This window comes from Brienomyrus brachyistius, chromosome 2, assembly GCF_023856365.1.
Source record: "Brienomyrus brachyistius isolate T26 chromosome 2, BBRACH_0.4, whole genome shotgun sequence".
NCBI lineage: Eukaryota > Metazoa > Chordata > Actinopteri > Osteoglossiformes > Mormyridae > Brienomyrus > Brienomyrus brachyistius.
Genome location: NC_064534.1, coordinates 6,070,556 through 6,098,477, shown reverse-complemented (window position 1 = coordinate 6,098,477; position 27,922 = coordinate 6,070,556). Strand labels below are relative to the sequence as shown.

Genomic DNA, 27,922 nt, shown 5'->3' with positions numbered 1-27,922 from the left:
GGAAAAAATATAAATAGTTTTTTTTTTTTTCATCTTTCTCGCTCAGTTATAGTACAGATATTAAATCACATCCAACATCCCTTCGGAGATCTACAAATACTCACTACAAACCCTCATGTGTAGCAGCATATTAAGAAAAACAACAATAAAATAACCGGATAAAGAAGGGGGCGTTTTCTGCCCCAATACTAAAGCGATTACCAAGCCCTCTCCTGGCCTCGGCTAGAAATGGATGGAAACTGAATTCGAAGCATCACATATTCATGTTATTTTGTTCTCCTTTTAAAGTCGCTGCCATATTCCCAAATGATATTCACCATTCATGGGAACAATTACTTAAAGGTTTCAGGGAGAATAAAATGTTACTGTCAAATAAAAAAAAAAGTAAACACATTTAAAATGGGTCAATTGAACCAAGATCTACCATGCAGTCAGCACATGCTATCTGTACACTTCAGCACCAGTCAGGAAAAAGGGGGAGGAGCCTTCCTCTTCTGCTCAGCCAGGATTGACTCCCTCAGGGCTCATTCTGCAGTCACATGGCTGCAAGCGTCCAATCTGCGCGATGCATCCAGCCCCTCCCTTTTGGCTTTAAATTCCTAATCCCACTGCTGGATCCTCCCCACAAAAAGCAGCCAGCCACTTTGGGAATACCAAGTAAACCCAAATCAGGACCCAGTAATTCCAGTCCAACCATCCCAAACGATTTTTTTAAGTGATAATATGGTCAACCAAGGCCAGGATGGGCGGGCATGCTGACCTGCTCTTAGGCAGCATTACCACGGTAACAGATCCAGTGGGTTTTAGAAGAACATCCCAGTTTGTGTGGTCATGATCCCGGGTGGGTGAAGATGCACAGCGGAACATCTTTTTGTGTGCAGAGGAAACGGCAGTCACAGGTGGCTTCACAGGTGGCAGTCACAGGTGGCAGTCACAGGTGGCTTCACAGGTGGCTTCACAGGTGGCTTCACAGGTGGCGCCGACACTGATCCTGGGCAGGAAGATGTGGCAAGGTGGTCTGGGACAGAAACGGCACGTCACAGAAACCCAGACAGACGCAGGAAGTACCGGTGACTCGTTAGAGGAAATTCATTAGATACTAAAATAAATTACAATTCTGCTGAACGGTTCTATGCTCCATCCATGGGATCCAAAGAAAATACAAAAATCTTTCTTAAAAAAAAAAAAAAAAACAAAAAAAGAGAAGAAGAAAAACAAACTATAAAATGAAAGCGATTTAAGCGTGAGGGTCCAGCCGCCGAGGCGAAGACCCACGGCCCTCGTGTCTCCTCTGACCTGCTTTGCTGTTTGTTTGAGGAGGACATCATGCAGACGTTTCAGGAATAACACAGTAATGTCACCTTAAGCTCCATGCGATTCCACTCAAATGACCCTGGAGCTGTTTTAACAACGAACCAGCTGGAGGAACCAGAGCCGCTGAGACCAAACGCAGCCAAGATCTTACACCAGTGCAGAGGAATATAGAGGGTAAAAATGTGAGAATTCTCACACACAGACACGCGTCTATACATACATACATACATACATACACACACATATGTGCACACAGTCACGCACAGACCCAACCTGCGCACAGAGGAGATGGATGCCCAAACCCAAATGGTTTCACTGCTTTTTCTGCATCCATTTCATTCCCTGTGCGTTTGCCACAACTTAATTAGGAAATTTGGCTTGCAAATTTGCTCCCCCCTCCCCCAACCTGAAGAGCAGCGAATAAAAACAGCAACAAAAAAAAAAAAGGAAACTGAAGTAAAACCCAACAGGAAGCTGGCACCACTCGCGTTTCCATTACGCCACCGGTGTCGCCTCCAGCTCCGCCCCTAAGGGGAGAGAGGGCGGGCCCACGACTCTGACACCTGATTGGCTAAACAATGTGAAAAGAGAACAGTAGAGGAAAAAAGAAATACTGTACAGTGTTTGATCACATGACAGGCGGTGTTAGGCCCTGCCTCCCATCACCGTGTATGGGAATGGAGGTGTCCCAGTTAATGGCGGCTCGTTAGTGTTACACAGCGAGGGGATGGGTACCCGGCGGGGTGAGGGGAGGAAGGCGGAGGGAAACAGCACACCTTTGTCATTTTTTCCCGTTACAGGATGCTCACTCACTGAATGAGAAACTGGAAAACCACGGCGGAAAGCTGACACCGGACAGTTCCCGGTTCGAGGCCCTCCATGTGGTCCATGCACTCGGGTCGCTTTCATTACCAGAGTCCAAGCTGTACGTGTCGGCCGGGAGGGATGTTCAGTGAAAGATGCAGCTGCCCGCGAAAACCATTTGACGCGGACCAGAGCGCACAGACAGAAGACATTCGGAGAAACTCCCGCCAATCCCACGTCAGCTCTGCCCGAGGTACGGCCCGCTCCACAAGAGCTGGGGAGGGGGCATCTGGGGCTTGCAAAAAAAAGTCCAAGTGCAAAAAAAAAAAGTCTGTTTTAGGCGGGGGGGGGGTGGGATGGAATCACAGAAAGGTGCAGGAAGATCAGCATTCCGACGAGTTGGCAGCGGCCTGCTTTGGACTGCTAAGGACAACATCAGCTTCCTCATACATCTGCAAGCAAGAAAAGGCAGAGATACACTGTCAGGCAATTGTGGGGTGGGGGGAGGGCAGAGAGAGGGGGGGACAGAGAATGAGAGAAGGAGAGAGCTGAAGAAAGCAAGGGGGACAGAGGGAGGGGACAGAGAGAGAGATGAGAGCTGAAGAGAGAAAGGGAAGATGGGGGGGGGGGGCAGAGAGGTCCTTTGGGTCCCTACAATCAAACCATAAGCCACCTGTGGAGCCGCTGAGACCCTGAGGGAACAGTATCACAGCACTAAGGACTACATACAGAAAATACACCATGCTGTACTGTTACCATAGTAACAGTATCACAGCACTAAGGACTACATACAGAAAATACACCATGCTGTACTGTTACCATAGTAACAGCATCACAGCACTAAGGACTACATACAGAAAATACACCATGCTGTACTGTTACCATAGTAACAGTATCACAGCACTAAGGACTACATACAGAAAATACACCATGCTGCACTGTTACCATAGTAACAGCATCACAGCACTAAGGACTACATACAGAAAATACACCATGCTGTACTGTTACCATAGTAACAGTATCACAGGACTAAGTACTATATACAGAAAATAAGCCATGCTGTACTGTTACCATAGTAACAGCATCACAGCACTAAGTACTATATACAGAAAATACACCATGCTGTACTGTTACCATAGTAACAGTATCACAGCACTAAGTACTATAAACAGAAAATACAATATAGCAACACACATTACACTACTTATCTCCCTCGTCTCAACGAAGCAGAAAAATGCAACCTATATCCGAATCACCCCAGAGAGTAATGTGAAGGCCACCGTTTAAGGGACGCGGAAGCAGGGCCGGCTGGTGGTAAAACCCTCGCAATGAGTGCAGTATGCGCTTTTCACTGTAAAACAGTAGGCTGGAGGTAAGCACCGGGGTGAACTGGACGTCTTGGAAGAGCTCCTGGATGAAGCGGCGGGAGGCCAGGCGGAACACGCAGTGAGCCAGCAAGTGGGACACCTCCGAGTACAGGCAGACGTCGTCAAAGGCGTACGGGAACTTCTCTTTGATCCTGCAGAGGAGAAGAGGAGGCGGGTCAGCCATCAGCCGAGTTGGGCTGGACCCACTAGCTCAGACAGAGGGGCGCGGCGACGCTCACGTCAGCAAGCCCGTCTCATGGCCCTTGGTGCCCACAGAGGAGCTGAGATTCACGACCAGCCGAAGCACCTCCTTCCGCAGCAAGGCACGGCAGGCTGGCGCGTCCTCTGAAATGGGCTTTCCTCCTGGGGAGGCAGAAGTGGCAGATAACCCTCAGGTTCTAGCCCCCTCCCACCCACACATGCACATGCTATATCACTATAGCCCCGCCCACAAGCCCCCCCGTCCCCAGTCTTTCCTCACCCAAGACCAGCTGGGCGTTGGGCGTGCTGCATGCAGAACCCTGGGATGTGTCGCTGCAGCCGGAGATGCCAGAGAACTTGGACTGGGTCGTGACCTCCAGGTGGCTATGGATGGGCTGGCTGCACCAATCAGAGTACGGCACGTCGGGGAAGTCTGTCAGGGAGAAGGTCGCATGGATTTACCATTTAGCAAAAGGATGAAGCCCCCACCCAGAAGCACACCAACCACAAATCCAAACAGCCCTCATTTAAAGCACATGTGTAATATATATTCATACATATTTATATATACTTTATATGGAGAAAAGTATTGGGACACACCTCTTCATCACTGAATTCAGGAGTTTCATTCAGACTCATTGCCACAGGTGTATAAAATCAAGCACCTAGACATAGTCAGGTTTACGAACAGTTGTGAAAGAATGGGTCGTTCTGAAGAGCTCAGTGAATTCAAGCGTGGTGCTGTCATAGGATACCAACAGTTTGTGAAATTTCCTTCATACTGCATATTCTACGTTCAACTGTACGTGGAATTATAGCAAAGTAGAAGCATTTAGGAACAACAGAAACTCAGCCATGAATGGGAGACCAGTAACAGAGCGCTGACACACGCAGTGCGCAAAAGTGACTCTATAACTGCAGAGTTCCAAACTTCCTCTGGCATTAACTTCAGCACAAAACTCTGCACCGTGAGCTTCATGGATCGGACTTCCATGGTCGAGCTGCTGCATGTGAGCCTCACATCTCCAAGTACAATGCCAAGCATTGGATGGCGTGGTATAAAGTATGCTGCCACTTGACTCTGGAAATGAAAATGTGTTCTGTGGGGTGACGAATCACGCTTCTCTGTCTGGGTTTGGTGGATGCCAGGAGAACCTACCTGACCGCATTGTGCCAACCCTTTGTTTGGTGAAGAAGGGAAAATGGTGTGGGGGGGGGTTTTCAGGGCTTAGACTAGGCCTCTTAGTTCCAGTGAAGGGAACTCTTAATGCTTCAGTTTACATTTTGGACAATTCTATGCTTCCAACTTTGTGGGAACAGTTTAGAGAAAGGTCATTTTCTGTTCCGGCATGAATGTGCCCAGTGCTCAAAGTTAGGTCCACAAAGACATGATTGGGTGTTTGATGTGGAAGAGCTTGACTGGCCCGCACAGAGCTCTGACCTCAACCCCATGGAACACCATTGGGATAAACTAGAATGGAGACTGCGAGCCAGGCAATCAGTGCTTGATTTCACAAATGCTCTTCTGGATGAATGTGCAAAAATTCCCACAGACACACTCCAAAATCTTGTGGAAAGCCTCCCCAGAAGAGTGGCAGCTGTTATAGCTGCAAAGGGATATTGATGCCTATGGATTTGGATGGATGTCTATGGAATGGGATGTCATCAAAGTTCCTGTAGGTGTAATGGCCGGGTGTCTCAATGCTTTTGTCCATCGTCCCTACCTGTTTTTCCTAAGTAGGATCGCGGGGGTCCGAAACCTGTCTTGGAAGTTACAGGCGCGAGCAAACCCATTGCTGGGCATACTTGCACACCGTTCACTCGCACATGCACACCGTTCACTCGCACATGCACACCGTTCACTCGCACATGCACACCGTTCACTCGCACATGCACACCGTTCACTCGCACATGCACACCGTTCACTCGCACATGCACACCGTTCACTCGCACATGCACACCGTTCACTCGCACATGCACACCGTTCACTCGCACATGCACACCTCAGCCTGTTTTTGGACTGTAGGTGGAAACTGGAGTACCCAGAGGAAAGCCCACAACGACATGGGGAGAACATGCAAACTCCACACACAGGAAGCCATGGCGGAGACTCAAACCCTGGTCCTAGAAGTATGAGGAAACAGTGCTAACCACTGCACCACCACGTCACCCTCATACGTACGCTCGTATTAATCTTCCACCTAAAGAAGACAATTGAAGCAAATGGTAATCCGAATAACAGTAAGACTATAATGTAGGGCGCACATTCACTCTGATTGTATTTATTTGTCAGGCCCTGAGTTGTTCACAGCTCTCACCCGTGCGGTTGTGGGGGGCGTCGGCCTGACTGTGGGCGTGGCCACCCAGCACCTGGATGGCCACGCAGTACAGACAGTTGTCGTCGCGATGATCCTGCAGGCCAGTCTCCTCACCCAGTCCGGCACGGCTGCCACTCACCAGCTCCGTGATGCTGATCTGGGGACGCAGTGGAGGGGGGGCGCCTGACCGGGAACCTGAGGGGGAGGGGCCTCAAGATTAATATCTAAATATACACGCACACACGCAATTTCTGACACAGACATAACACATAGGATGTAGCAACCAAAACATCGTTAGTCTTCTGAAAATAACATCTACATTACTGCTAATTGTACAATATTCATGGTGTTTAACTTTTAATATTTTGTCTATTTACATTAATGCCCTATGTTACAGTCTAGGAGTTAGACAACCAAGCCCTTCAAGACACTGTATTGACTATAACTTTGTTTGGGGTAAATAAAACTGACTGACTGATCATTTACATAATCATTCTTCATATATGTGGTCATAACTTGGTATTCCTCAATAAACCTTCACATTATATTTTACAAGCTGTTGGGGTTCGGATACTGACTGGAATGTCCCCAAGCTGGCCAGCAGACCTGGCTGCACCAGGAGCATAAAACACACAGGCGGAGTCTTTACCGTCCCCATCTCCAAAGAAGAACTTGGGACTCTTGTCCTCAGACGGTGGGCTTGTGCTCTGCTTAAAGTACGGGGTCTCCTTCACCTGGAAGACATAGAAGGGCCTCAATATTGACTGCTGGCTTATGACCCCCCCCCCCCCTTTGTTGTTCTGCTACTTTCAAGCACCACGCAAGATTATCAGGGGCCCAGGGCCACACCTGAAACATGTCGTTGACGTCCATGGGCAGAGCCAGGCCGATGTAGTCGTCGTTGCACCCATAGGTGGCACTGGAGACCATAGAGCGCACAGAAGAGGACCGGTGCAGGGTGGTCTGGCTGATGGGGCTTAGGAGCTCCTCTTTGTCCAGAGAGGCAAAGCTCAGAGCCTTCAAGAACCTGGGGGTTGAGTGAGGAGGAAAAGGTGGGAGATGAGGTCAAGAGAGACAAATTAGGCCAAAGGCTCCAACAGGATACAGCAGAAGTCAATTCCAGGATCCATAATTGCTATTGTCCAACCTCATCCAGAAGAGCATACATCTCCAGTATTCACCAGAGACAGGGAAGGGCTACAGCCGGGAGACCTGGTAGGGTAACACAACGGCAAAACGGGCAGCCAGGCAGGGGGGGGTTGGTATATGGAAAGCCAGGCAGCTTGTGCAGGAGGAGGGGGATGGGGGTGAGGGATTCCTTAAACCAGGACTCGCTGGGTGAACTTCATGACTTCGGAGCCCCTTCCACCAGCATAGTGCTGTTCCTGCTCCAACACCGCTACCGATAGAGCAAAGGAACAGCTCACCCAGCTTGTGGGCCAACAGGCACGTCTGGGAAGTTTCATCCTCTGTGGCACCTAGAATGGGGGTCTATCTAACACCGCGTTCATCTGAGTGGACGTGGTCCAATGCAGTTTGGGTGATCTGCAGTTTTTGGCTGATAACTTCACCTCAACCTGCTAGTGACTGGGTAAAAGGGATCAATTTTGGGCCGAACTTGCATCCCAAGTAAAACCAAGCTGATCTAGGAAATGAAACCCCCCACTATAAACAGTGTTTGGATGCTAGACTACGCACGGTCTGTTGGGGTGGGATGGGAAGAGGCACGGGGTAGGCAGGGTCTAGAGGCAGGAAAGATATTTTCCCTCAGCTCAGATATTGGGGGGGGGGGGGGGGGGGGTTGAGGAAAATGGCAAGGGAGGGGATTGGACGGTCCCTGCAGATGAACACGCACCGTGGGAGGAGTGACCTGGTCTTGCAACGAGACCTCATTGGGCCTGAACAGCTGAATCTCTTTAGTAAAAACCTGGGGGAAGGTGGAGGGGAGGGGCACCAAAAACAGTAGATTACCCCCCCATTCGATAGTGTGCAGAGGACGCTCCCCCTTCCCCTGAGGAGGCCCCCCACACACACACACACACACACACACACACACACACACACGCCAATTTAGGGGGACCATCCACAAACGAAAGCCTCCCGAATGATCCTGAGGAACATCATGACTGACAGTATACCAGCAGTCATCACATCTGAGCTCATGTGGCCGCAAGCGGACAGCTGCCTGACCGCAATGTCGAAGATCTTTCACCCCCAGCTTCCTCTGAAGTGAAGAGCGCACCATTTACAAGAAAGGCAGAGGAAATTACAAAAAAAACACAAAAAAGTGACTTGCGGCACCGGCGAGCTCAGCTTTCGGGGCTCGCAGAGGTCGCTTTCGGTGAGACTTTTGGTTTACATCCCACTAGGGTATTTATTGGCTGGGGTCCCACACCGAGGCAGCAGATTGGGTGATGCCCACCTCATCCTCCGGTTCGACCAAGTCTGAAACCTCAAACCTGCCCGTTTACAGCACATCCACCACAACTGTGAGGATGGGAAGAAGCTTTAGGGGGAACCCAAAGGACAAAGACAGGAGGAGCAAAATCCGCAACCCGACCTTACAGGGACGATCGGCCCTCTGATGTCTGAGGGTCGATACCTAAAGGCAGTGTTTCCCAATCTGGTCCACGGGGACCCATAGATGTTCCACATTTGGCACTTTTTCCACTGCCATCAAGAACTGAGCACTGTTGGCTAACATCTCTGAGCCCAAGGTTCAAGACTCCGCTATGGCTCCATGTGTGTGGAGTTTGCATATTCTCCCAGTGTCATCGTGGGGTTTCCTCCAAGTACTCCAGTTTCTCCTGACAGTCCTAAAACATGCTGAGGTTAACTTGAGTTACCAAATTGCCCGTAGGTGTGCCTCTGAGTGAATGGTGTATGACTGTGCCCTGCGATGAGCTGGCACCCAATCCTGGACTGTTCCCTGCCTTGAGCCCATAGGCATCGGGATAGGCTCTGGGCCCCCCCGTAACCCTGAATAGGATAAGCTGTGACAGAAAATGGATAGATGTTCATTATTAGCAGTATTGCACATTGCAATCCATAACCCGAAAAGCCGGAACTTGAAAATTTCCAACCTCCTCCTTGAAAAAGTACTGAACGGCTGAACAGAATGGATTCATAATGTAAGCTTACGCAAGTGAATGATAATTCCGTTAGCGTTTGACACTTGCATAACACGGCAATTCTCACAGATGTGCTAGTGAAAATTAGCACACAGTAAAATGATAGTAATTGCACATAGGAAATCATGATGCACACCGTGTAAGGAGTAAATAAGCACCTTTTCGGTTTCACGTCACTATCGCTTTTACCCAGCAACACCTGTACCCTTCCGCAGTGGAAAACCGAAGTGACCAGGAACCGCACTGTAACTAGGCTTTCTTCAAGGGACAGATGGGGTACAGGTCGGTTCCTGTATGCCAATGGAAATGCACCAATTTTTGCTACCTCCCATCTTCCTGTAAGACAAGTCGCATTTTTGTTCTGTGGGACCCTGAGGACCGAACTGGCAGTCACTGCTAAAGGGCTTGTGGGCTAGTCTCTGTGTATTCGGATTTCAAGCTACACTGCTTCTGTGCCGTTAGACCTTCTCAGAGCAACACTGAACCCTGAGCCACCTTTATATCTGTCAGTTCTTAATAACCTATTATCTAATTAGAGCAACAGAGAATAGGAGACTGTCCCACAAGGCAGGATCCATCTTGGGTGCGATTATCACAACACGGCAGTCGGCAGTAATTGGCAGCACATTGTAATCCCGCCCACTCTGGGTTCCGGAGCTCCAGTTTGGCCATCGCTACCTACAACTACAAGGCCCCTTGGAAGGTGGAGCCAAGAGGAGTGATGCTCACCTGCGGGGCGTGAGCCGGGAGTCCAGGCTGCCGGCCTTCATGGTGATGGTGTCGGTGAAGAGCACGTCCTTGGCGGGGGAGGCCAGTGCTTCACTGTGCGACAGGGACGGGTGGATGCGCTGCTGCTGCAGCCGTTTGAGTGTGGCGTAGCCTAGCGCGTCCCGGGGGCTGGTGTATGCGAAGCTGCAGTCCGCCAGGCTGCGGATGGCCGCCACCGAGGGTGACTTGAGTGACTGGGCTCGGCGTGGCAGTGTGTGGGCGGAGCCGGGCGGCACCAGCGATGCTGAACTTGATTTGGACAGTGGCAGGTGGTTGGACTGTGGCGTAAGCGAGCACAACGTCCGCACTGTGCGTGCGCTGATCACCGTGTCCAGGCTGACACAGTCTGTGTCACCCGCCGACGAGTCCACGCCGGCCACGGTCTCCCGGGACGGGCTGGAGCTCATGGAGCTGATGCCGCTGGTCGTCGTGTCCGTGTTGAAGCTCTGGCTGCGGCTCTTGAACTGGGCCCCGCCCCCTCCCGAGGACGAGGAGGAGGAGCCATCTCCAGCCAATCGCTCGCGGCTACCGGGTTCCCGGTGACTCTCGGCCCCGCCCCTACCCAGCTTAGACTCCACCTCTAGGATGGCAGTCCCGCCCACCCGATCGTCCCGGCAGCCCAGAAAAGACGTCTCCGAGCTGACGGACGTGCCCAGGCGCCCGCCATTGTAGACGGGAGAGATGTCGGAGGGCTCCGTGATGGTGCGGCTGCGCCGTGGGGCCCCCTGCTTGCTGGCCTTGGGGTCGCCAGTGCCTCGGAGCTTCTTACTGGGCAGGGTGAGAGTGCTGAGGAGGCGGCGCCGCACCGAGCTGCCTGACGTCAGCAGAGTGAAAGGGCCGCGGTCCTTCTGGGGCTTGGAACGCATGTACAGTGGGAGCTCCTCCGGCAGGCCCAGCAAGTCACACTTTTCATCGTCAAGGATGTAGAAGCCTGGAACCAAGAGTCATAGATTAGTTCCCAATACCAGAGAGACCATCACCGGTAAATTAGGGTCATTCCTGCCATCATACTGGTCCTAGTACGCATATAACAACCAACTACCACCAGATTTGGTTTTACATGGGCGTTTGGTCACTCTTTGGTCTGCAGGATTCTCTCGGCTTCCACCTCCTGCAGGTGCCAGTCCCCACTACTGGATCACCCCCCTGGATGTCCCGGGGTATGAGGCATGGTCGGCTCGACCCACTGGCTCACCGGGCTGCGTGGACTCGCTCTCGCTGTTGTGCCGCGAGCCGGTGGACTCGGAGTTGAGGCTGAGCGAACTGGGCACCGAGGACAGCTCACTGGCCGGCTGGCGCTCCACCTCATCTGGAACCACGGGCCAAGGCTGCCTCCGGCTGTGTCGCACTGCATCCCAGCCCTGCTGCTTCAGAACTTCGCAGCCCTGCTTGGTCTTGGAGATCAGGCCCAGGACATACAGGCAGGTGCTGCCAGGAAACAAACAGTCCTAATGTAAGACCACGGGACGACAGCAGGCAAAGGTCCAAAATGGCCGAAGGGAGCGAGGCGGACACCCAGGAGCATTCAGAGCAGGAAGCAGGAAGTTACCCGCGGATGGACAGGACCTCGCAGTGATGGGCCAGAGCCACGATGTCCGGGATCACGTTTTCCTCCTGGAGCAGGTTCAAACCCCAGTTGGAGGAGCCGATGTTACCCTGGAAACAAAGGGGGGAGCATCTCAGCACCAGATCCTGAGCAGTTATACTCACGTCTGACCCTGCGCACCACCACACACGCGCAGGTGCACATTGATACACTCACCAAGGCCCAGAGTGCTGCCTTCAGGTGCTTAACGCCTTCCCAGTTATCTAGAGTCGGGGAGCGAACTGTGTAGCTCAGATCTGGAACCACGTTCTGGACAGAGGTGAGGGGAGGTCAGAGGTTAGTTAAGGGACAAAGCCAGAAATTAGTTGACGTCATCTGTTAACCGGACACCTGCCCAGTACCTGAGCTTCCAGCAAGTGGCACCCCGTCTTATCGTGGACCAGCTGACCATACAAGTGCACAGGAAGGTAAACGTTTGGTCTTTGTAACCTAGAAGACGGAGTAAAAGGTCTGAGGCCAGCAGTATCATGCATGCCCAAAAGATGGCGCTGTAGGTGGCGGACTGTCGCCTAATAGGTTCACAGGCCTTGAAGGCCAGTGAGAGGGTCCAGTCCAACTGACCAGCTCTCACCTTTGGTTGCTTCGGCGCACATAGTTGTCCCCATCGACAGGTTTGCGGTACGTGGTGAGAGCTTCGTTCAGCTGGTCCTCCACCAGATCCACATACTTCAGGTTGTGTTCCTGTGGTCAGAGACACAGGTAAGCAGGCCTTCTTAAACATGCAACAAAACTGCGGACGAGCTGCACTTTCACCAGAAGATGCGGCACTTTGCAGGGAGTAAAAGATTGCTTGTATTTTGCACGATTTCCCAAAACAATTCCGATACTCCTGATCGCTAATCTATATTTTACAGGAACACTGACAGATCCCCCCGCTGGCAATAAGGGCCGGCGCCCACCCTTCCCGCTTCCAGTTTATACTCTACATTTCCCCTGAATCCTGCAGCAGCGAAAGGTGAAAAACAAAAATAGATTTCTTTTTCTATGTGCCAGGAAACATGGGGAAGAGGAAACAGCTCATTTTACACTACAAAGCGCTATTTGATTTCAGTTCCTGGCAGGGAACGTCACTGACTACTACAGAATCTTATCACAAACCCACATTTTGGCAGAAGAGCAGCGGATTCCCATAAAGGATTCCCAGCATTCTTGCTGGCCGGAATCGTCCCCGATTCAAGCAAACAGATACAGCGGGCAACAAGAGGGCCATCAACCCTGGGAGTGGGGGTGTGAAAGTCGTGGACCGACTCACCTTCTGCCACTTCTCAAGCTGACGGTTGACGTAGCCCCTCTGGCTGAGGTAGGAGAAGCCCTTCGGAATGGACAGGAACCTGCGGGCCAGCAGGAGAGATGGGTCACGCAGATACACGGCACGCAAGCTGCGTGCAAGCAGTCAGCTCTCTCAAGGACACCAGCAGAAGGGTACCAAACCAATGAACCAATGAATGACGCTCAAACACTCGGAAGACAAGTCAACACTGCAGTCTCAATCTGCAGTTTAGAGAATGTTTCGCGACAGACAAATCCATACTGCGAGTAAGAGCAGCATTAAGTGCAGTTAATGTCACCTTTTTCGTGACTTAGAATGATGGATGCTCTTCAACATGCTACAGGAAGCCTGAGGCAGATGTCCGAAAAAACGACGATATATTGAGATGTCAGCCGCGAGGAAATTCTTTAAAATGGAAACTAGGTTGGGTGGAGCGGCGGCGCAGTGATTAGCGCCGCTGCCTCACAGCAAGAAAGTTCTGGGTTCGACCCCGGGTCCTTTCTGTGTGGAGTTCACATGCTGTTCGCGTGGGTCTTCGCTGCGGGCTCCAGTTTCTTCCCACAGTCCAAAAGCGTGAAGGATAGGCTTACTGGTGTGTCTAAATTGGCCCAGTGGGTGTGTTGGCGACTGCTCTGGGATGGTTCCCACCTGCGCACATTGTTCCCGGGATAGGCTACGGTCCCCCCCACGACCCCAGCCGGGATTGAGCGGTTTCAGAAAATGGATGGATGGAAACTCAGTCTGCATATAGCTTCCTGCATTGTTTGCCATGTCGAGAGGACATAGAAACAGGCTGTCGCTTAATACAACAAATCTAATTAGATACTTGCAGAAACATCACAAGGAAGAAAACTGCAACATCGTGAGGCTTCCTCATATGACGACTGCATCCATGCCTACTGCAGTGCACGTACATTTGAATATTTATTTTAAATGATCGGATCGGGATTCAGAATCAGAAGATAAAAATATTGCATGTATCAGAGTACCAAAAATGTTCATCAGGACATCCATTAAATATTATCAGCATGCACTGGTATCCCAGCATGCACTGGCATACCAGCATGCCTCTCACCGTAGGAGCAGCAGAACTCCCTTGTCACCCAGGTGGGTGAGGGCAGGTTTCATCTGGATGAGGGCATGCAGGTTGGCCTGGAGGGGGCGTCACAAGAGACATGTCAGATACAGTGATATTATGGTTTTATTCTTTATATTTCAGCTTGTATTTATATATTATTTTCAACTTAGACAAGTAGTAGGTCTATAAAGAATCCTACCTAAATAGGCATTATGTACCAATGTCCTTAAAATGGACAAAACATGTCCCGGTAATTAACAGTCATTAAAGACAAATCAATACTTCAGCTAAATAGTATTAAAAACAATAACAGAAAGTACTGAGGCTTGTTTTTACTTCATTTCAGTTCGTTTTTGGAGCAACATAGTTTTCATTCGGTTGTACTTAAAAAAAAGATACAAAAATAAAATTATTTAAAAAATGTTGCTTTCTTATACTTTTAGTTTTCCTTAATGACAGTAACCCCGTTTAATCCAATGGGAGATGTCACATCACAGCAATAACTTCTCGGCTAGTCATGAGCTGAACGAAAGTCAGCAAAAATGCAGAAAGGTGAGCAGTCGACTGCATAACCTGCCAGAATCTTTTATTAAAGATTAATAAAACAAAACAAAAAAAAAGAATTTTTCCCCACATAATAAGATATGACCTCACCTTGTCCTCGCAGGCCTCATCTAGGATGTCCAGCGCCTCCATGGAGACGGCCTTGCTGCGGTCATGCAGCTGTGTGACCAGCAGCTCGATGCCCCAGTTGTTGAAGAATTCCACATTGGCACGCAGCAGCACTCGCAGATGCTTGGTGGCGTACAGCCTGCAGTTCTGACATACGCCACAAGAGGGAGCAAGGGAGTATCATTATATACTAGTTGTCGCCAAGGGCCATGTTTTGATACAAGTAACATTAAGAAACAGACCTACTACATTTAGATTACAACAGCCATAATGACAGAGGAAGAAAAGTTCCTCATAATTCTAGGGAATCTTGCAACACTCCAAAAATGGTTTCATGACACCACAAGATGTGGGAGTATATTTAATACGGTACATGCATTGTGGTAACAAAGTAACAGGTTTGTTTCCAAGGAAGCAGATATTTCCTGCTAAATGCCACACCTGTCACACATCAATATTAAAGTAAATAACTGGATGCCAGAGCTGAATGTTGATCCCAGGATGTTTGACGAAGGTAGGAAAAGGTTGATGGGAAAAGCGGCTCGATCGTCCGCGTGACGGTAACCAGGTAACCAGCGCAGACTTACATCTGTGGACGCTGTGAGGATCTTGGACAGGATGACTCGAGCCAGGCCGTCGCGGCTGTAGTCCAGCGTGGACACCGTCAACTTCAACAGAGTGTCCTGGTTCTTCAGCGAGCACAGGTTGAGGAGGCTGGGGGGGGAAGAGAGCAGAGTCTCAACCGGGAGGCCCAGCTTGGTCTTAAACACGGAGCAAGATTACAGAGTCCTTATATATTGTTAATGGCTGCAATTGTTGGAAGACCTCCCTTCCACCAGGGGGAGACTCACCACTGGAAGACATTGCACTTCTCCAGCATCTTGACACCGCTGGGGTTGGCAGACAGGGTGCCCAGGAAGAGGAAGTAATGTTGGCTGAGCGTGGTCACCAGGCCATTGCTCTGGAGACTGCGGTCCGGCCTGAGTCCGGAGGAACAGGACAGCCACTGCTCGATGTCCCTCACCAGCTCCTCCAGATAGGCCTGCCCATCCTGTGGGCGGAGGGGGGGGGTCGGAATGTTGAGTCAGAACCACGCACACGCACATATGCATGTGGCTGTACAGCAGTCTAATTATTTGCCTGTTTTTTAACAGTCTTTTTTAACATGGTTCCTAAGAGATGAAACAAGACCAGCACCAAGAATGCAGTCAATGTGATACGGGGCTATAAATCTCTGCAGAAATAACAACAAGAACAACGGAGACAGAGAGGAGGAAACAGACTCCTTTGGGGCTCCCAGGCCGAGCGGCTGGTGGACCCATCGTAAAACTGTACCAGAAAGCATAAGGATTCCCAAGCTGGGCAGAGATATCAGCGGCCCAGCCATCCTCATAGCGAGCACGGGCAGCCATCGCGCTGACAAAGTGCGACCAATCGGCGGGAAGGCCGTCCGGCGTGGCGAGGGGATGTGAGCGCACGTGGGCCCGTACGCGTCTGTGAAACACGAGCCCCAGCCCCCCCACCCCCCCACTCCGCCTCACCTCATCTGACTCCAGCAGGAACTCGATGAACTGGCACCCGGCCACAGTCAGCTGCCTCGCTTTGCTGTGCTCCAGGTCCAGGCTGGCAAACAGCTTACTACTGGGCTTGAAGAAGTACAGCAGCCGGCGCACAAACCTGCCACAGGGGGGCAGTCATGTGACCCCCGCAGGGCAGTCATGTGACATCACCCCGCCGACACCCAGAGTGCAAAAAGGTTTTATATTTGGAAGAGATGGTATCCCTGAATGAACCAAGCTTGAATGTAATATTTTACTTGTAAAATTTATGTTGGGACTCTAGAACACATTAAAAATGAAACCTAGAAATACCATTGAGTAATTATTGCGACATTATACTCCCAACAAGATCACTTATCAACAAACCACTTCAGTTTTATGAAGAATGTCTGAATAGAACTCTCCAGAAACGTAATATAAACAGCACACTGTATCTGGACTCTACACCGTATTTCAGCAGCGACACACAGAGCTCCCCCTGCATGAGCTACCCCCGCAGATGAGAGCATCTCTTACTTGTGCATCTGTTCATCTTTGTTCCGCAGGTTCACGTTTGGCCACTGCGGAGAAGAACAGATTAAGAACAGTGTACATATAACCCAAGAAATTTACTCAGTTGTAACATACAAAATCCAATCCCACAAGGCTTAAAATCTGCTCCCCCGACCCCCAACGAAGAACACGTGATCGGGGATCATCTCTGCAGCAGCCGTTTTATCTGAACGTCACGTGACACCCCCAAGCCACAGGCCAGTAGGTCAGGCTGCTGTACCTTCAGGATGGTAGCGATCAGTACCCAGTTCCACTCCAGGTTCTGCTTGTGGTTGAGGATATGACTGTCACGGATGTTCATGAGAAGAGCTTCCTCTGTGTCCTGCACACACAACCGTGTCGGAGTTAGAGATACAGACTCTGGACATACAAGTTAATATAATATAGGTGAACGGCAAGGCTAGACGCACCTTGATGATGCTGATGTCCCTCTGGACGCGGAGGTATTGCTCTCGCCGGCTGTGGGCTACCATGGCTTTGCGGATGATGTGGTCCAAGTATAGGCTGTGAGGTTTGGGGCCACGTTTCTTCTTCTCGTGGAAGCGTTTCAGGTAGTTGACTGCAGCGCTTGCCCGTCTGAAAGCACAGGGACCGGAACGTGGCCACTGTAAGGTTCAGCTAGTAACGGCTACATTGGAATTCTCCACCTTAAAGGTGTGTTTTAACCACTAGGGTCCAGCAGCGAGCTAGAGATCAAGCAGAGGTGCAAGAGGAGGGTTAATGTTATTGGAGCAGAACGCGATGAACCTGCAGAACGTATCTGTCACGTATCTGAATCGGCACTAAAAATGGCCTCGTCCCGGGAGGCGTATGTGGAGCACGAGGCCGGGGCGAGCGCACAGGAACGGGGCACTCACAGTCTCTTCTCCTGCGAGATGTCGAACGAGGCTGCCATGTTCATGAGGGTGGGCAGGCAGTGCAGATGGTGGCTGTGTGAGTGAGGGAGGATGGTGTTGGCCTGAGCGAGAGAGAGAGAGACAGGCAGTCAGGATATTTACCCGCACAAACAGCAGGAATTGCGACCAGAAAACAGATACACATAGGAGCCTGGTGAGCAGACAGCAGTACCATGTGAAGAAGCTGCCCCAGGAGAATGGTGGCTCGCACAGAGATGTGATCATCACTGCTGGTGATGACCTCCACCAGGCCCTGGGTGGGGGAGGGTATATCAGTTTGAGCTTAAGTCCGAAGGCTGAGCTGCAGCAAAAGCCTCTAATAAGTTTTTCCATTTGAAAAACTAATAAATTACATTCGGGGGAAAATAACATGGTGAAGAATTATTATTATTATTATTATTATTAAATCCTCAGTTGTTCTCCCAAAAACCATGTAAAACCAAGCATCTGTGCACACTGGTAAAAGAGAAGAGATCACTATTTTACATTCAGCTATTATTCTTCATGAGACACGTGGTCGCTACCTCCAGGAGTCCGCTGCTGATGAAGGCAGACAGAACCAAGGCAAGGTAGTTGTCCATCAGGTCCGGTCTGCGGAGAGAAGGGGCAGGAATGAGGTAAGCAGACCCGTAACGAGTCCTGTTTCAGGCCAGCCAGCTTCCTAATCACAGACATAGCAGAAGCACAAGGCTATTTAAATTAAACCAAATGTCCGAGTTCAGTACTTCAGATTTTAATCAAAACCTTGTTCAACTAAACACAACCGCTGAAAAATTATTTTCTGCTTCCGCTAAATTAATTTGCTGTCAGGCGTAATTACGGATATCCATCTAAATGTCTTTGGTTTACCCCTTAAAATTCTTCTTATTATTATTAATTCATAATTAGTTAATCGAAGACAGTTTTTTAAAATTAACTTAAAACGAGATAAAACAGGGAATGTTTCATGAGCTTAAAATCAGACTGCAGTTACTATAATAAATGCTTATAACAGTTTCCTCATTCAGTGTGACAAATCAATAACTTGATTTCTGTCATATGTCTTGAATGATGTGAAATAATTAGTATCCCAGTAATTAATGAAAAGCTCAGATGAACTAAAAATCAACACCCCCAGCACCAAAAACAGGCATGGCTGTACCAGAGCCAGTCTGGACGCAAGCTGCTCCATAACATAGGAAATGCTCTGTTATGGTTAGATAAATGTTTTGTGACTTCCTGAGTTGCTCCGGAGCAGACGGTAACTCTTCAGTCCCTCTGGTTTTTGTTATCTGGACAGGAAACAGCGGCACCTGCCATTCTGGGCGCGGACCAATCGGAAATCGGTGTCTCATGAGAACCTGGGAGACTGAAGCCCCCCGGGTTGCCATTTCCAGGAGCCGCTCCTACCTCGACCTTGCTCGATGTGGGAGGATCACTTTAGCCTCTGAGGCCACAAAGCCGTCGGACAGTCTCCAACTGTCCTGAAACCTACTGGGGTCTACAGAGGATAGACGACAATGATCAAGTTCACAAACTCACAAACCCACCCACCCACCCACACCCACACCCACACAGAGGAATAGCAGCTGGGAAAAGCCAGCGTCTCAGCTTACCGACACTGAGAAGTGCTTCAATAAAATCCTGCGTCACAACGGGAACGGGAAGTCGGAATATTTCATACATGACCTCCAAGAGGCCTCGCTATGTGGGGAAAAGAAATGAGTGTGTCATTCATTTGCATCACAAATGCATGGAGCACAGGAATGGCAGTGCACACACAGCCAAAACACCATATTACTGTACCTACCCTCACTTCCATATTTGGTATACAGAGCAGACCAATCAGCGACTGGATTCCGGAGTTTCCCGACTTACACAAATTAATGATGCCTGAGGGCAGAGAGAGACAAACAGCAATAGAAAATCAGTACAGTCCATCACAGTCAATATTTCTCCTGCATTATGATATAACAGCTTTCCTCTGGATGGAGATCATCACTGATAACGGCAGCTGAGTAATGTAACACTTTACTGCTACTCCATTTGAAGGGTTAGACATTGTAGAAAAGGTCTTTGTTGAAAAGCAATGGACCAGGAGGGCAAGAAACATATAATAAACATTACAAAATGACTAGATGTTATATAGAACCTCTGAGAACTTGTTTTTTTCAGATTCCAGGTTGTTTTGCCTCCGCATGAGTATAACTTCAGTGTGGGACCCACTATGCTTGAAACGTGCTGTGACTGAAAACGTCACCAGAGGGCGGCGTGATGGTCACTGCGGACTCACCTGACCAGGAGCGAAAGGCCGCTACAATGGCCATCTTGCTGGCGAAAAACCGTGCCTCTCTGTCCTCCCTGGGGGAAAAGTGAAGACCGGGGAGAAGGCTGTGAATACCGGCTCAAACGGCTGTGCAAGATTCACGCCTCGGGACAGCCAACTACCACCCATGGGGCCCACCCAGTCTCCAGACACGCACGCGCCCAGCAGGCCACAAGCCACACGCAGAGGGGCCGGTGGGCCGCAAACGCAGCGTGCGATTGGCTGAGGTCACTTGAACTCACTTGAGCTGGTCCTCGGCGGTGTCCGGGTTGTGCCTGTAGTGAGAGTCGGTGTAAGGTGCCAGGATTTGCTGTGAAACAAGAACACAAACACAATGAGATATTTCATTCATTACTAACGAAAAACCTTTTAGAAAGAAAGAAAAAAAACACCAAATCACCATAGGACAAGCAGTTACGAATATCACACTACTTCATTCCAATAAATAAACAGAACACTGGCCCAGCGGGGGCCAATGGCGGTTTCCAAATTCCGTGCTCGCGTTTCCTAATCTCCACCAGAGAGCAGAGGTTCAGATTTTCACTTAATCCACGAGAGCCCTCCGCTTCCAAAGTGGGTTGTGTTCCAGGTCATCCGTGCTCAGATCGTCTCCAGTCCTCGAGGAACATAAACCTTCCCCACAATCCCCTGGGGGGCGACTCTGGGTAGCAATGCGTGTAACTAATTATGGAAACGCCAACCTCACCTCAATGATTGTTTTATCTGGGGAGAAAGAACTTCTAGAGTTCTTGTGGCCCAGTTAAAGTATTTTCTGGGAAGTGCTGCGGATGGGAGGGTGTACCTCCAGCTCCACGTCGCAGCGGATGTACTGCCGCGTGTGGGGGTGGTTGAGCAAGTGCAGGATGGTGGTGATAAGTGCTTCATTGATGCGACTCAGCTGACAGTCGATGACACTCTTAAGGATGGCGCTGATGCCGCCCCTCTGAGAAACCACCTCCGGGTTCTTCAAAGCTGAAAGAGAGGGGTTTGGGGGGGGCTAAATCACTGCCAATGACAAGCATATTCCCTCACATGGAGATGGAGTATCGGTTGACTGTTTAATCAACCCCCTCCCCAAAGATTCTGCAGTTGGAACCATAAATAGAGGGTTCAAACACCAAAAAACGAATTGCAGTAGGACCCACAAAACAAGTGCTCAGCAGATCCGGCATTGCAGTCAAAGTTACACCAACAGGTAAGACTGCACGATAACATACTGTAATCGTGATTATATCATGCCTGTGCAATAATCACCAGGGCTTTAGCGGGTGGCTGTGAGTATTCACCCAGACACCGGGTTTTCAGTACTATATGGCCGTTTACGTATGTCCACAATCTGGGAAGGAGATCAGTAGTGCACCTAAAATATTAATGAGAGGTGCATTGTGTTGCCAAAAAGTTAGTTTTCTGTAAAATTCTGCATATCCTTAGGTTTATTACATGCGGATAGCAGAGCGTCACATGCTACTGTTCTGGTAAACAATGGAAGCGATAAGCGCTGAAGTGGCGGTAAAGAAAGGGACAGCTCAGCAGCCACAACATCTTTTGAAAGAGGAGATATTGTGGATAAACAAGGTAAAAAGACACAGGTGGTACTGCGGTACTTTTTGCTGTTTAAAGTCCGACGCATTTATTAAATATAAGTATACGCCGAATTGATACAGTCCGTATAGTACCAAAGCCTGGTGTGCATGTGGCATGACCTCACTGCCTAATGACCGATTCTGTTCTATAGCAAATTGCTGGTGGTTTCGGTCATCAGTATTTTGAGGGACCTGTTTACGGGGGAAGGTTCACTGAAAAGAGTGGTTATCGCAGGATGACCAGGGGGTGCCATGGCAGTAAAGCTCTGGCTCATATAACCAGGATCTGAAGGCTCCCGATGGCCATATTACTGGCACTGCAGACTTCCCAGTGACAGAGACTGACTGACACAGACCAGACTTATGAGCTGGTTTTACAGCCATCTGCACCCTGACCTCCTCTCAACAGGAAGTGTTACATCTTAAGAATAAAAAAAAAAAAAAAAACACCCCAGCAACATGCAGAGAGAGCGTATGCGTGCCACCCACCGAGTTCACAGACGATGGCGATGCATGCCCGCACCATGCGGTCACGTTCCTGCAGCCCGTCATTGCCTACAGCGATCAGCGAGTTGGTGATCGAACTGGGAAAAAGCAGGGCATTCACAGTGATCATCTGTAGGGGGCAGAAGAGGAAAAGGGGTGGAGACTTTTAAATTAATTTATCCATTTTTTTATTAATTTATCCATTTTGCGACGTTCTAAAATTTTGCCAGGGAAGTGCAGAATGCAGTGAGAAGGTAGAGTGCACCATTAAGCGCACACACAGGTATAACCACTACCTAAAATCACCCGGAGATGCTCTTAATCGTCGTGCAGTTAACCACGCCCCTTTCACATCCTTTTACCCAACACCACTACGCATCATTTTTTTAGGTTCTTTAACAGCTCGATTTCTTCTTTGATAAGCTTTGTTTACTAACGTGTGGGTGGTGTGACGCCGCATTCTAGGCCCCACGAGTGGCCATGGAAACAGTCAGAACTTTTTATGACACAGGAAGTCCAGTGGACAGCGACCGCACACAGGCGTGCACGCATACGAGCGAGCCGCAAGGTACCGGCTGCCCAGAGACACAGAAAACGAAACACGTTCGGCATTTTGATGTCAGACGTTCGCAGTAACCCTGGGGCTCAAACAAGCAACCTGCACGGTGCCGCCGAGATACAGAAACCTCAAAAACTGGCACGGTAACGAGGAGGACTACAGGAGCTGGACTACAGGAGCTGGACTACAGGAGCTGGACTACAGGAGCTGGACTACAGGAGCTGGACTACAGGAGCTGGACTACAGGAGCTGGACAGGAGACGACGCCATGAACAAGATCACAGTTGGGCCTGTGGACACAATCGGAAGGTTTTTTTTTTATTGTTAACTAAAACTATAACCATAAGAAAAGTTTAGCTATTTGTTTACATTAGTGACCATTGATAACAACTGCAACGCGTTTCCCATTTTGAGGACATTAGTACATAATGTGCACTATATATTCATAATGGAGGCGCGGAAGATCACACACATAAAACGGCCCTAAAAGTCAATTCTCAGATTTGTTGGTCGGTCGGTCGGTCGGTCGGTCAGGTAGGTAGGGAGATAAAACAAAGTATATATATTCAAAAAACTAAAAAACACAGCCATGGAAAAAAAATTAAGAGACTATAGCACAATTTCTCGCTTCTCAATTTACGGGTGTTCGTCTGTAAATATAATTTCTGTCAGCAGAGCCACGATTAAACCAGGACATAAAAATGAGGAATTGTTTAAAAATATAGAGTGGTTTCAATTTTTTCCATGGCTGTATATCTTTAAACTAAAAAAAAAAAAAAAACACAATCTAATAAAACCACACTAACTAAAAACAACTGAATTTCAAATGAAGATTGGAAATGACATAGAAAATAACTTAAACTAAATTTAAAAACTCCAGGTGGATTACAGAGGCGGGACAGCAGATAAGGTCGCAAAGAAAAACACAGTGTAGCCCATAGATGCAATTGGTGTGGCGTGATCTCACCACACACCAATCAGAGCTAATACGTGCAAGCACATGATAGTGAACAGGAAACAGACTTAACGCGTTCCTCAAAGGCAAGACCACACCACAGCAAAAGCAGACGCCTGGAGACTAACTGCAAAAGCTGAAGTAAAGGATTCATCAGCTGTGGACAACTGTGGTCAGAAGCAGAGGCTCCTGTCACTTAAGGATCGTGTAACAGAACGCTAACATTCACATGTTTTGCTTGCCTGCATCTACAGACACCTCATCCCTACACAGACGAACGTGACAGAGTACCAGCAATATTCAATGTCAAAGAGTGCAGGAGAGAAAGGTAAAACCAACAGGCTGGACATACAAGCCCCTGCTGCCGACCAGCCTGCACCACCCCGTATGGCCTGAAGGGGGAGCAGGGAGCATGACACGCTCCCACCAAAGAAAAGCGAGCGGCGCTGTACTCACCTTTCGCACCAGCCTGAGAGCCTGCGTTCGCTCCACTTCATTACTCTGCTGGATGTCAATGCACCTGAACACAGGGACAGAAGGTTCAGACAGCCTGCTTATATAAAGCCTCCTCCAAAACAAAGCTACAAATGTAGCACTCCAGACAAAAAATACTGTTCGAAGATTAGCATTCACTGAACTATCATCTGCAGTTCTGCCTGTAGGTGGAACAGTACAGTCACTGAATGCTGCTTGTCAGTAGGACGGTGGCATGTATTGCGGGAATTAATCCTTCAGTCTACTAGGTTATTATTAAATCTCCTGAACTCTGCTCCAAAAAGTTTCTCAGCAGCCAAAAGAAGTCAGGGTATTTAGACTGAACGTGCGTCCCAGTAAATGAGTTAAATATAACGGCATGGCTTAACGGACACGACCATTTGCTAAAATATAGAACGTTATTTCTCAGGGGTCGTGAAACGAATAAACGAATCCCACCTGGCAATCAGGTAGTCCACCTGAAGGCGGAGAACCTTCTGGAGAATGGCGCTGTCTCGGATGAGGTAGCGTAGCGCCCGCAGACCAGCCGCACGTACCTCCTTGGCCTCATTGAGCAGCGCTAACCGCAGGCTTTGGGGGGGGGGGGGGGGGAGCACAGATGGAGACACAGACAATGACCCAGTCTTAGTACTTATACTGTGATTCTATAGATATCACCATAAACCAGAAGCATAAACTACGGCACTCTCTGAAACTTCTAAAATTAACTCACCTCAAAATTCGGAGCCTACAGCATCTGGGAAATGTCCCAATGTCGGCCCTTTCACCGTGGGACATGACCTGTGCTCACAGCGGCGCCCGGAGCTAACAGTCCACTAGCCATTAGCCAAGGTGGGTGCCAACAGTACTAAAGCTATTAGCCACAGTAGGTGCTAAAAGTCCATTACCTGTTAGTGGCAGGTGGTGCTAACTGTCCATTAGCCATTAGCGGCAGAAGGTGCTAAAAGCCCACTAGCCATTAGCCATGCTGGGTGCTAACAGTATACTTGCTATTAGCAATTGTGGCAGCTAACAGTCCTTTGTCCATTATTGGCAGCAGGTGCTAACTGCCCATTAGCCATGATAGGGGCTAACTGTACTTTTTCCATTAAACGTGTTTTTTTTTTTTACCCCCCATTAACAAAAGCAAAGGCTAATAATCCCTTAGCCACCAGTGAAAGTTCAGATGGGGGGAGCAATTCTGCCCTCTTTTATCAAATCGCATGTACAACCACAATGTTTTGGGGCTCCGGATGCGGAAATTTTTATCATGCAGATCCTCAAACTAGCACCCCGACACTTACCAGATGATGATTTCCTCATAGGTGAATCCAAATTTCTCCTCAGAGTGGCCAACGCTGCACAGGAGCTGAGGTGAGGGGGGGGATAGTCAATACTGAAGCGCAGGGGGAGAAGCACAGCGCCATCACCTGGCTGACATGCGTCACGGAAGGAGCCTCAACTGCGTAACCGGGAGGTTCGGAAACCACGCAAAAACAAAGAGATTCAGACACAAAGTAGCAAACAGTGGTGAGGGGGATGGGATTTGTTTTAATGCCAGGAGACCAGACTTTGCTCAGCGACCAGCCGCTTTGTCCCTGTTCATCAGGTATGAGTGTCTTCTGTACAGACCTACCTTGATGAAATTATTGAGGTGGCCCAGCTTCCGCATGTTACTGACGCCTCGCTGCTTGGCCACATTCTGCAAGATTTCGCGGAAGTTGTCCGAGGGATCTGGGGACCGAAGGGGAAATGGTAAAGGTCGCCGGGGGGAAAACCCGACAGCGCCCCCCAATGCTGGAACATGGTTCAACCAGAAACTCACTCAGGTGGGATAAACAGAGTGCGACAGGGGGCCTAGGGGAGGCAGAGAGGCTGTCACTAACCTGGTCATCCCCTCACAGCGTTAACACGCAAATTTCCCCACTGTGGGATCAATAAAGTCCTATCTTATCTTATTTCACAGACCCCCCCACCCCCTTAACCTCACCAGTAGCACTGAGTCACTCCAGGGACACTGCTACAGTCTACAACAGCAGAGTGTCACATAACGGACCTGAGTAAGAAAACGGACCACATGCAGACTGTCCCCCCAGACTGAAAGGTGGTCTGGCGAGTCTTCAGACAATTAGAGATTCACTAAAAGGTTCTTCAGTTTGCAATACAAACATAATGCAAGTGCTAAAAAAAAGGCAAAAGTAGGGTGGGAGATATAACTACTTGCATGGTTGACAGTAAGTGTGTCAGAGATATTTGGGGCCATATCCAAAAGGTTGTAGGTTCAAGTCCCATGGCCAACGGACAAATTGGATCACCCTTGGACCCTTGAGCAAGGGACACTGGCAAGTTCTCTCTGATTATTATATGGTACGCAAGTTATTTTATACTAAATACATAAATGTCAGATGGTCATTTGACTGATAGGAAAATATTTTTAATCAGCTTCCAAGCAGATTCCAACATATCTTGACTAAAGGTATTTAAGATGACCCTGCATTATGAAATAGCAAAAAATACAGAGCATCTGAGTTGTAAACCTACAGTGCACGAGGCAAACACGCCGTTAATGTGCCTTTTATTGACACGATTATGGTGACGCTGTCCATCTACCTTTCAAGAAACTTGGAACCACGGGACTGGTTACATAACTCGAGCACTGCCTTAAAAATACATCACGACGAATTATAATGATCCCCGGTAGAAATCTGCAGGAATGGCAGGAGAATTACAGTGTTGGGGGCGTCTATCGGAAAACGCCTACTGGGAATGCAACTGCAAAACATATCGTATGCAACTGCAAAACCCTCAGGGGGGGGTACGACTCGCCGTCTGCAATCTGATTGCGAGGAACAGATCTATAAAATGGACAGAATAAATGTCGCATCGGGTGGGTTATTAACCGGAGAACAGAGATCCACAGAGCGCAGTATCACACCCGACGCCTAGTGTTTCCGTCGTAACTTGTAAATATTATGACACTGTTACCAGGTTAACTGATGGGCTCTTAACTAACACCCCCCCAGTGTATTTCCCAGCGCTACGGCTATGTTTACAAGCAACACACACGGGCACCGTCAATGTGTTTATCCCTGCCGCAGATGAATGGGGGTGGAGGGGAGGGGTATTTTTAGCAGTGCTGTGTCAGCCATTGTGGACACGTTTTTATTTTGATAACCAAAACCCCTCACGCACGACCGACAGATCGGAAGGGGGGCATATCGGGCAGCTTGGGCTCAAACGGACGCTGAAAACCGCACAGAATAGTAAACACGATGCAGTCTAATTGGTGAAGGGGGTCTGCCGACCCCAAAATGATTCCCCACCCGCCGTTATGAATACACAGTGGTCCGAAACGGGTCAAGCCTTGCCCCGCGGTCCCCCAGCGCCGCCCCCCAGCCCTCAGCCCCCCAGCCCCCCAAAAAACGTCTGAAGCAGCCGAAGCGCCGCCGGCATCTGCAGCCACACACTGCGGCCACCGACACCGTCGGACTGGGTTTCGCCTCGCAGCCCGTCTTGGTACATTAACCCAGCGGCTGCGCAGGTGAGCCGCGTGAGCGGAGCTGGCTAACCCGCCAGTCAAAACAACCAAGGCGGTCAGCCGGGGTACAGCTTACGCCCCAGTGCTGGGATGTTATGGCATAAAATCGATGTAAGCATGAAGCCGCATGCTGCTCACTTATTTTTAACCCAACCCCAGAACAAGAACAAGAACAACAACAACAACAAGCCCCCCCTCCCCAACACTCGCCCCCTCCCCACTCATCCTCACCTCTGCTTAGGTCGAGCGGTACGTTTTCCTCTCCGCTGTCATTCCGACCTGCCAAACAGAGAAAAACAAGGATCGCCAGTGAACGCGCAGAACGCCAACAACTGGGACGCCAGACATGTCAGAGGTCGCCTGTAAAGGCGGACAGCGGGACGCCAACGCCCGCGGCGACTGCCTCCAGCCCAGCTCACCTCGCATCCGAAGACTCCGGATCGGACGGCCGCGGATGCTACCCGCCATGTTTACAGGGATGTTCGC

At 49.5% G+C, this 27,922-nt stretch overlaps 1 protein-coding gene and 1 long non-coding RNA gene across 2 annotated transcripts; one reads left to right on the top strand and one right to left on the bottom strand.

Moving 5' to 3' along the window:
* The first annotated feature begins 495 nt into the window (after positions 1–495).
* LOC125722179 (uncharacterized) lies at positions 496–1,168 on the top strand. The gene is made up of 2 exons (XR_007386187.1): positions 496–924; positions 962–1,168. It is a non-coding gene; the product is annotated as an uncharacterized LOC125722179 (long non-coding RNA).
* On the bottom strand, positions 962–27,922 carry LOC125722058 (rapamycin-insensitive companion of mTOR-like). Its single transcript, XM_048998286.1, has 38 exons — positions 27,856–27,922; positions 27,668–27,715; positions 25,535–25,632; positions 25,203–25,267; positions 24,358–24,489; positions 23,881–23,944; positions 21,914–22,040; positions 20,644–20,813; positions 20,084–20,151; positions 19,809–19,876; positions 19,326–19,408; positions 19,132–19,219; positions 18,926–19,016; positions 18,061–18,127; positions 17,709–17,789; positions 17,498–17,598; positions 17,051–17,216; positions 16,861–16,962; positions 16,605–16,648; positions 16,071–16,206; positions 15,381–15,580; positions 15,117–15,243; positions 14,512–14,676; positions 13,855–13,931; positions 12,762–12,840; positions 12,081–12,190; positions 11,851–11,938; positions 11,666–11,758; positions 11,453–11,559; positions 11,099–11,331; positions 9,865–10,834; positions 6,854–7,031; positions 6,654–6,738; positions 6,005–6,199; positions 3,967–4,119; positions 3,725–3,848; positions 3,499–3,637; positions 962–2,570 (listed from the first exon to the last, which is right to left on the bottom strand). The coding sequence occupies exons 1-38, from the start codon at positions 27,902–27,904 to the stop codon at positions 2,502–2,504; spliced, it is 5,040 nt and encodes a 1,679-aa protein (XP_048854243.1). The 5' UTR covers positions 27,905–27,922; the 3' UTR covers positions 962–2,501.

Coding starts and splice junctions, on each gene's coding strand:
- LOC125722058 (XM_048998286.1), bottom strand. CDS start 27,904: ATGGCGGGTAGCATCCGCGGCCGTCCGATCCGGAGTCTTCGGATGCGA. Junction 19,409..19,808: donor GGCCTTTCGCTCCTGGTCAG/GTGAGTCCGCAG, acceptor CTCTGCCCTCAG/GCATCATTAATTTGTGTAAG. Junction 19,220..19,325: donor TACCAAATATGGAAGTGAGG/GTAGGTACAGTA, acceptor TTCCCCACATAG/CGAGGCCTCTTGGAGGTCAT.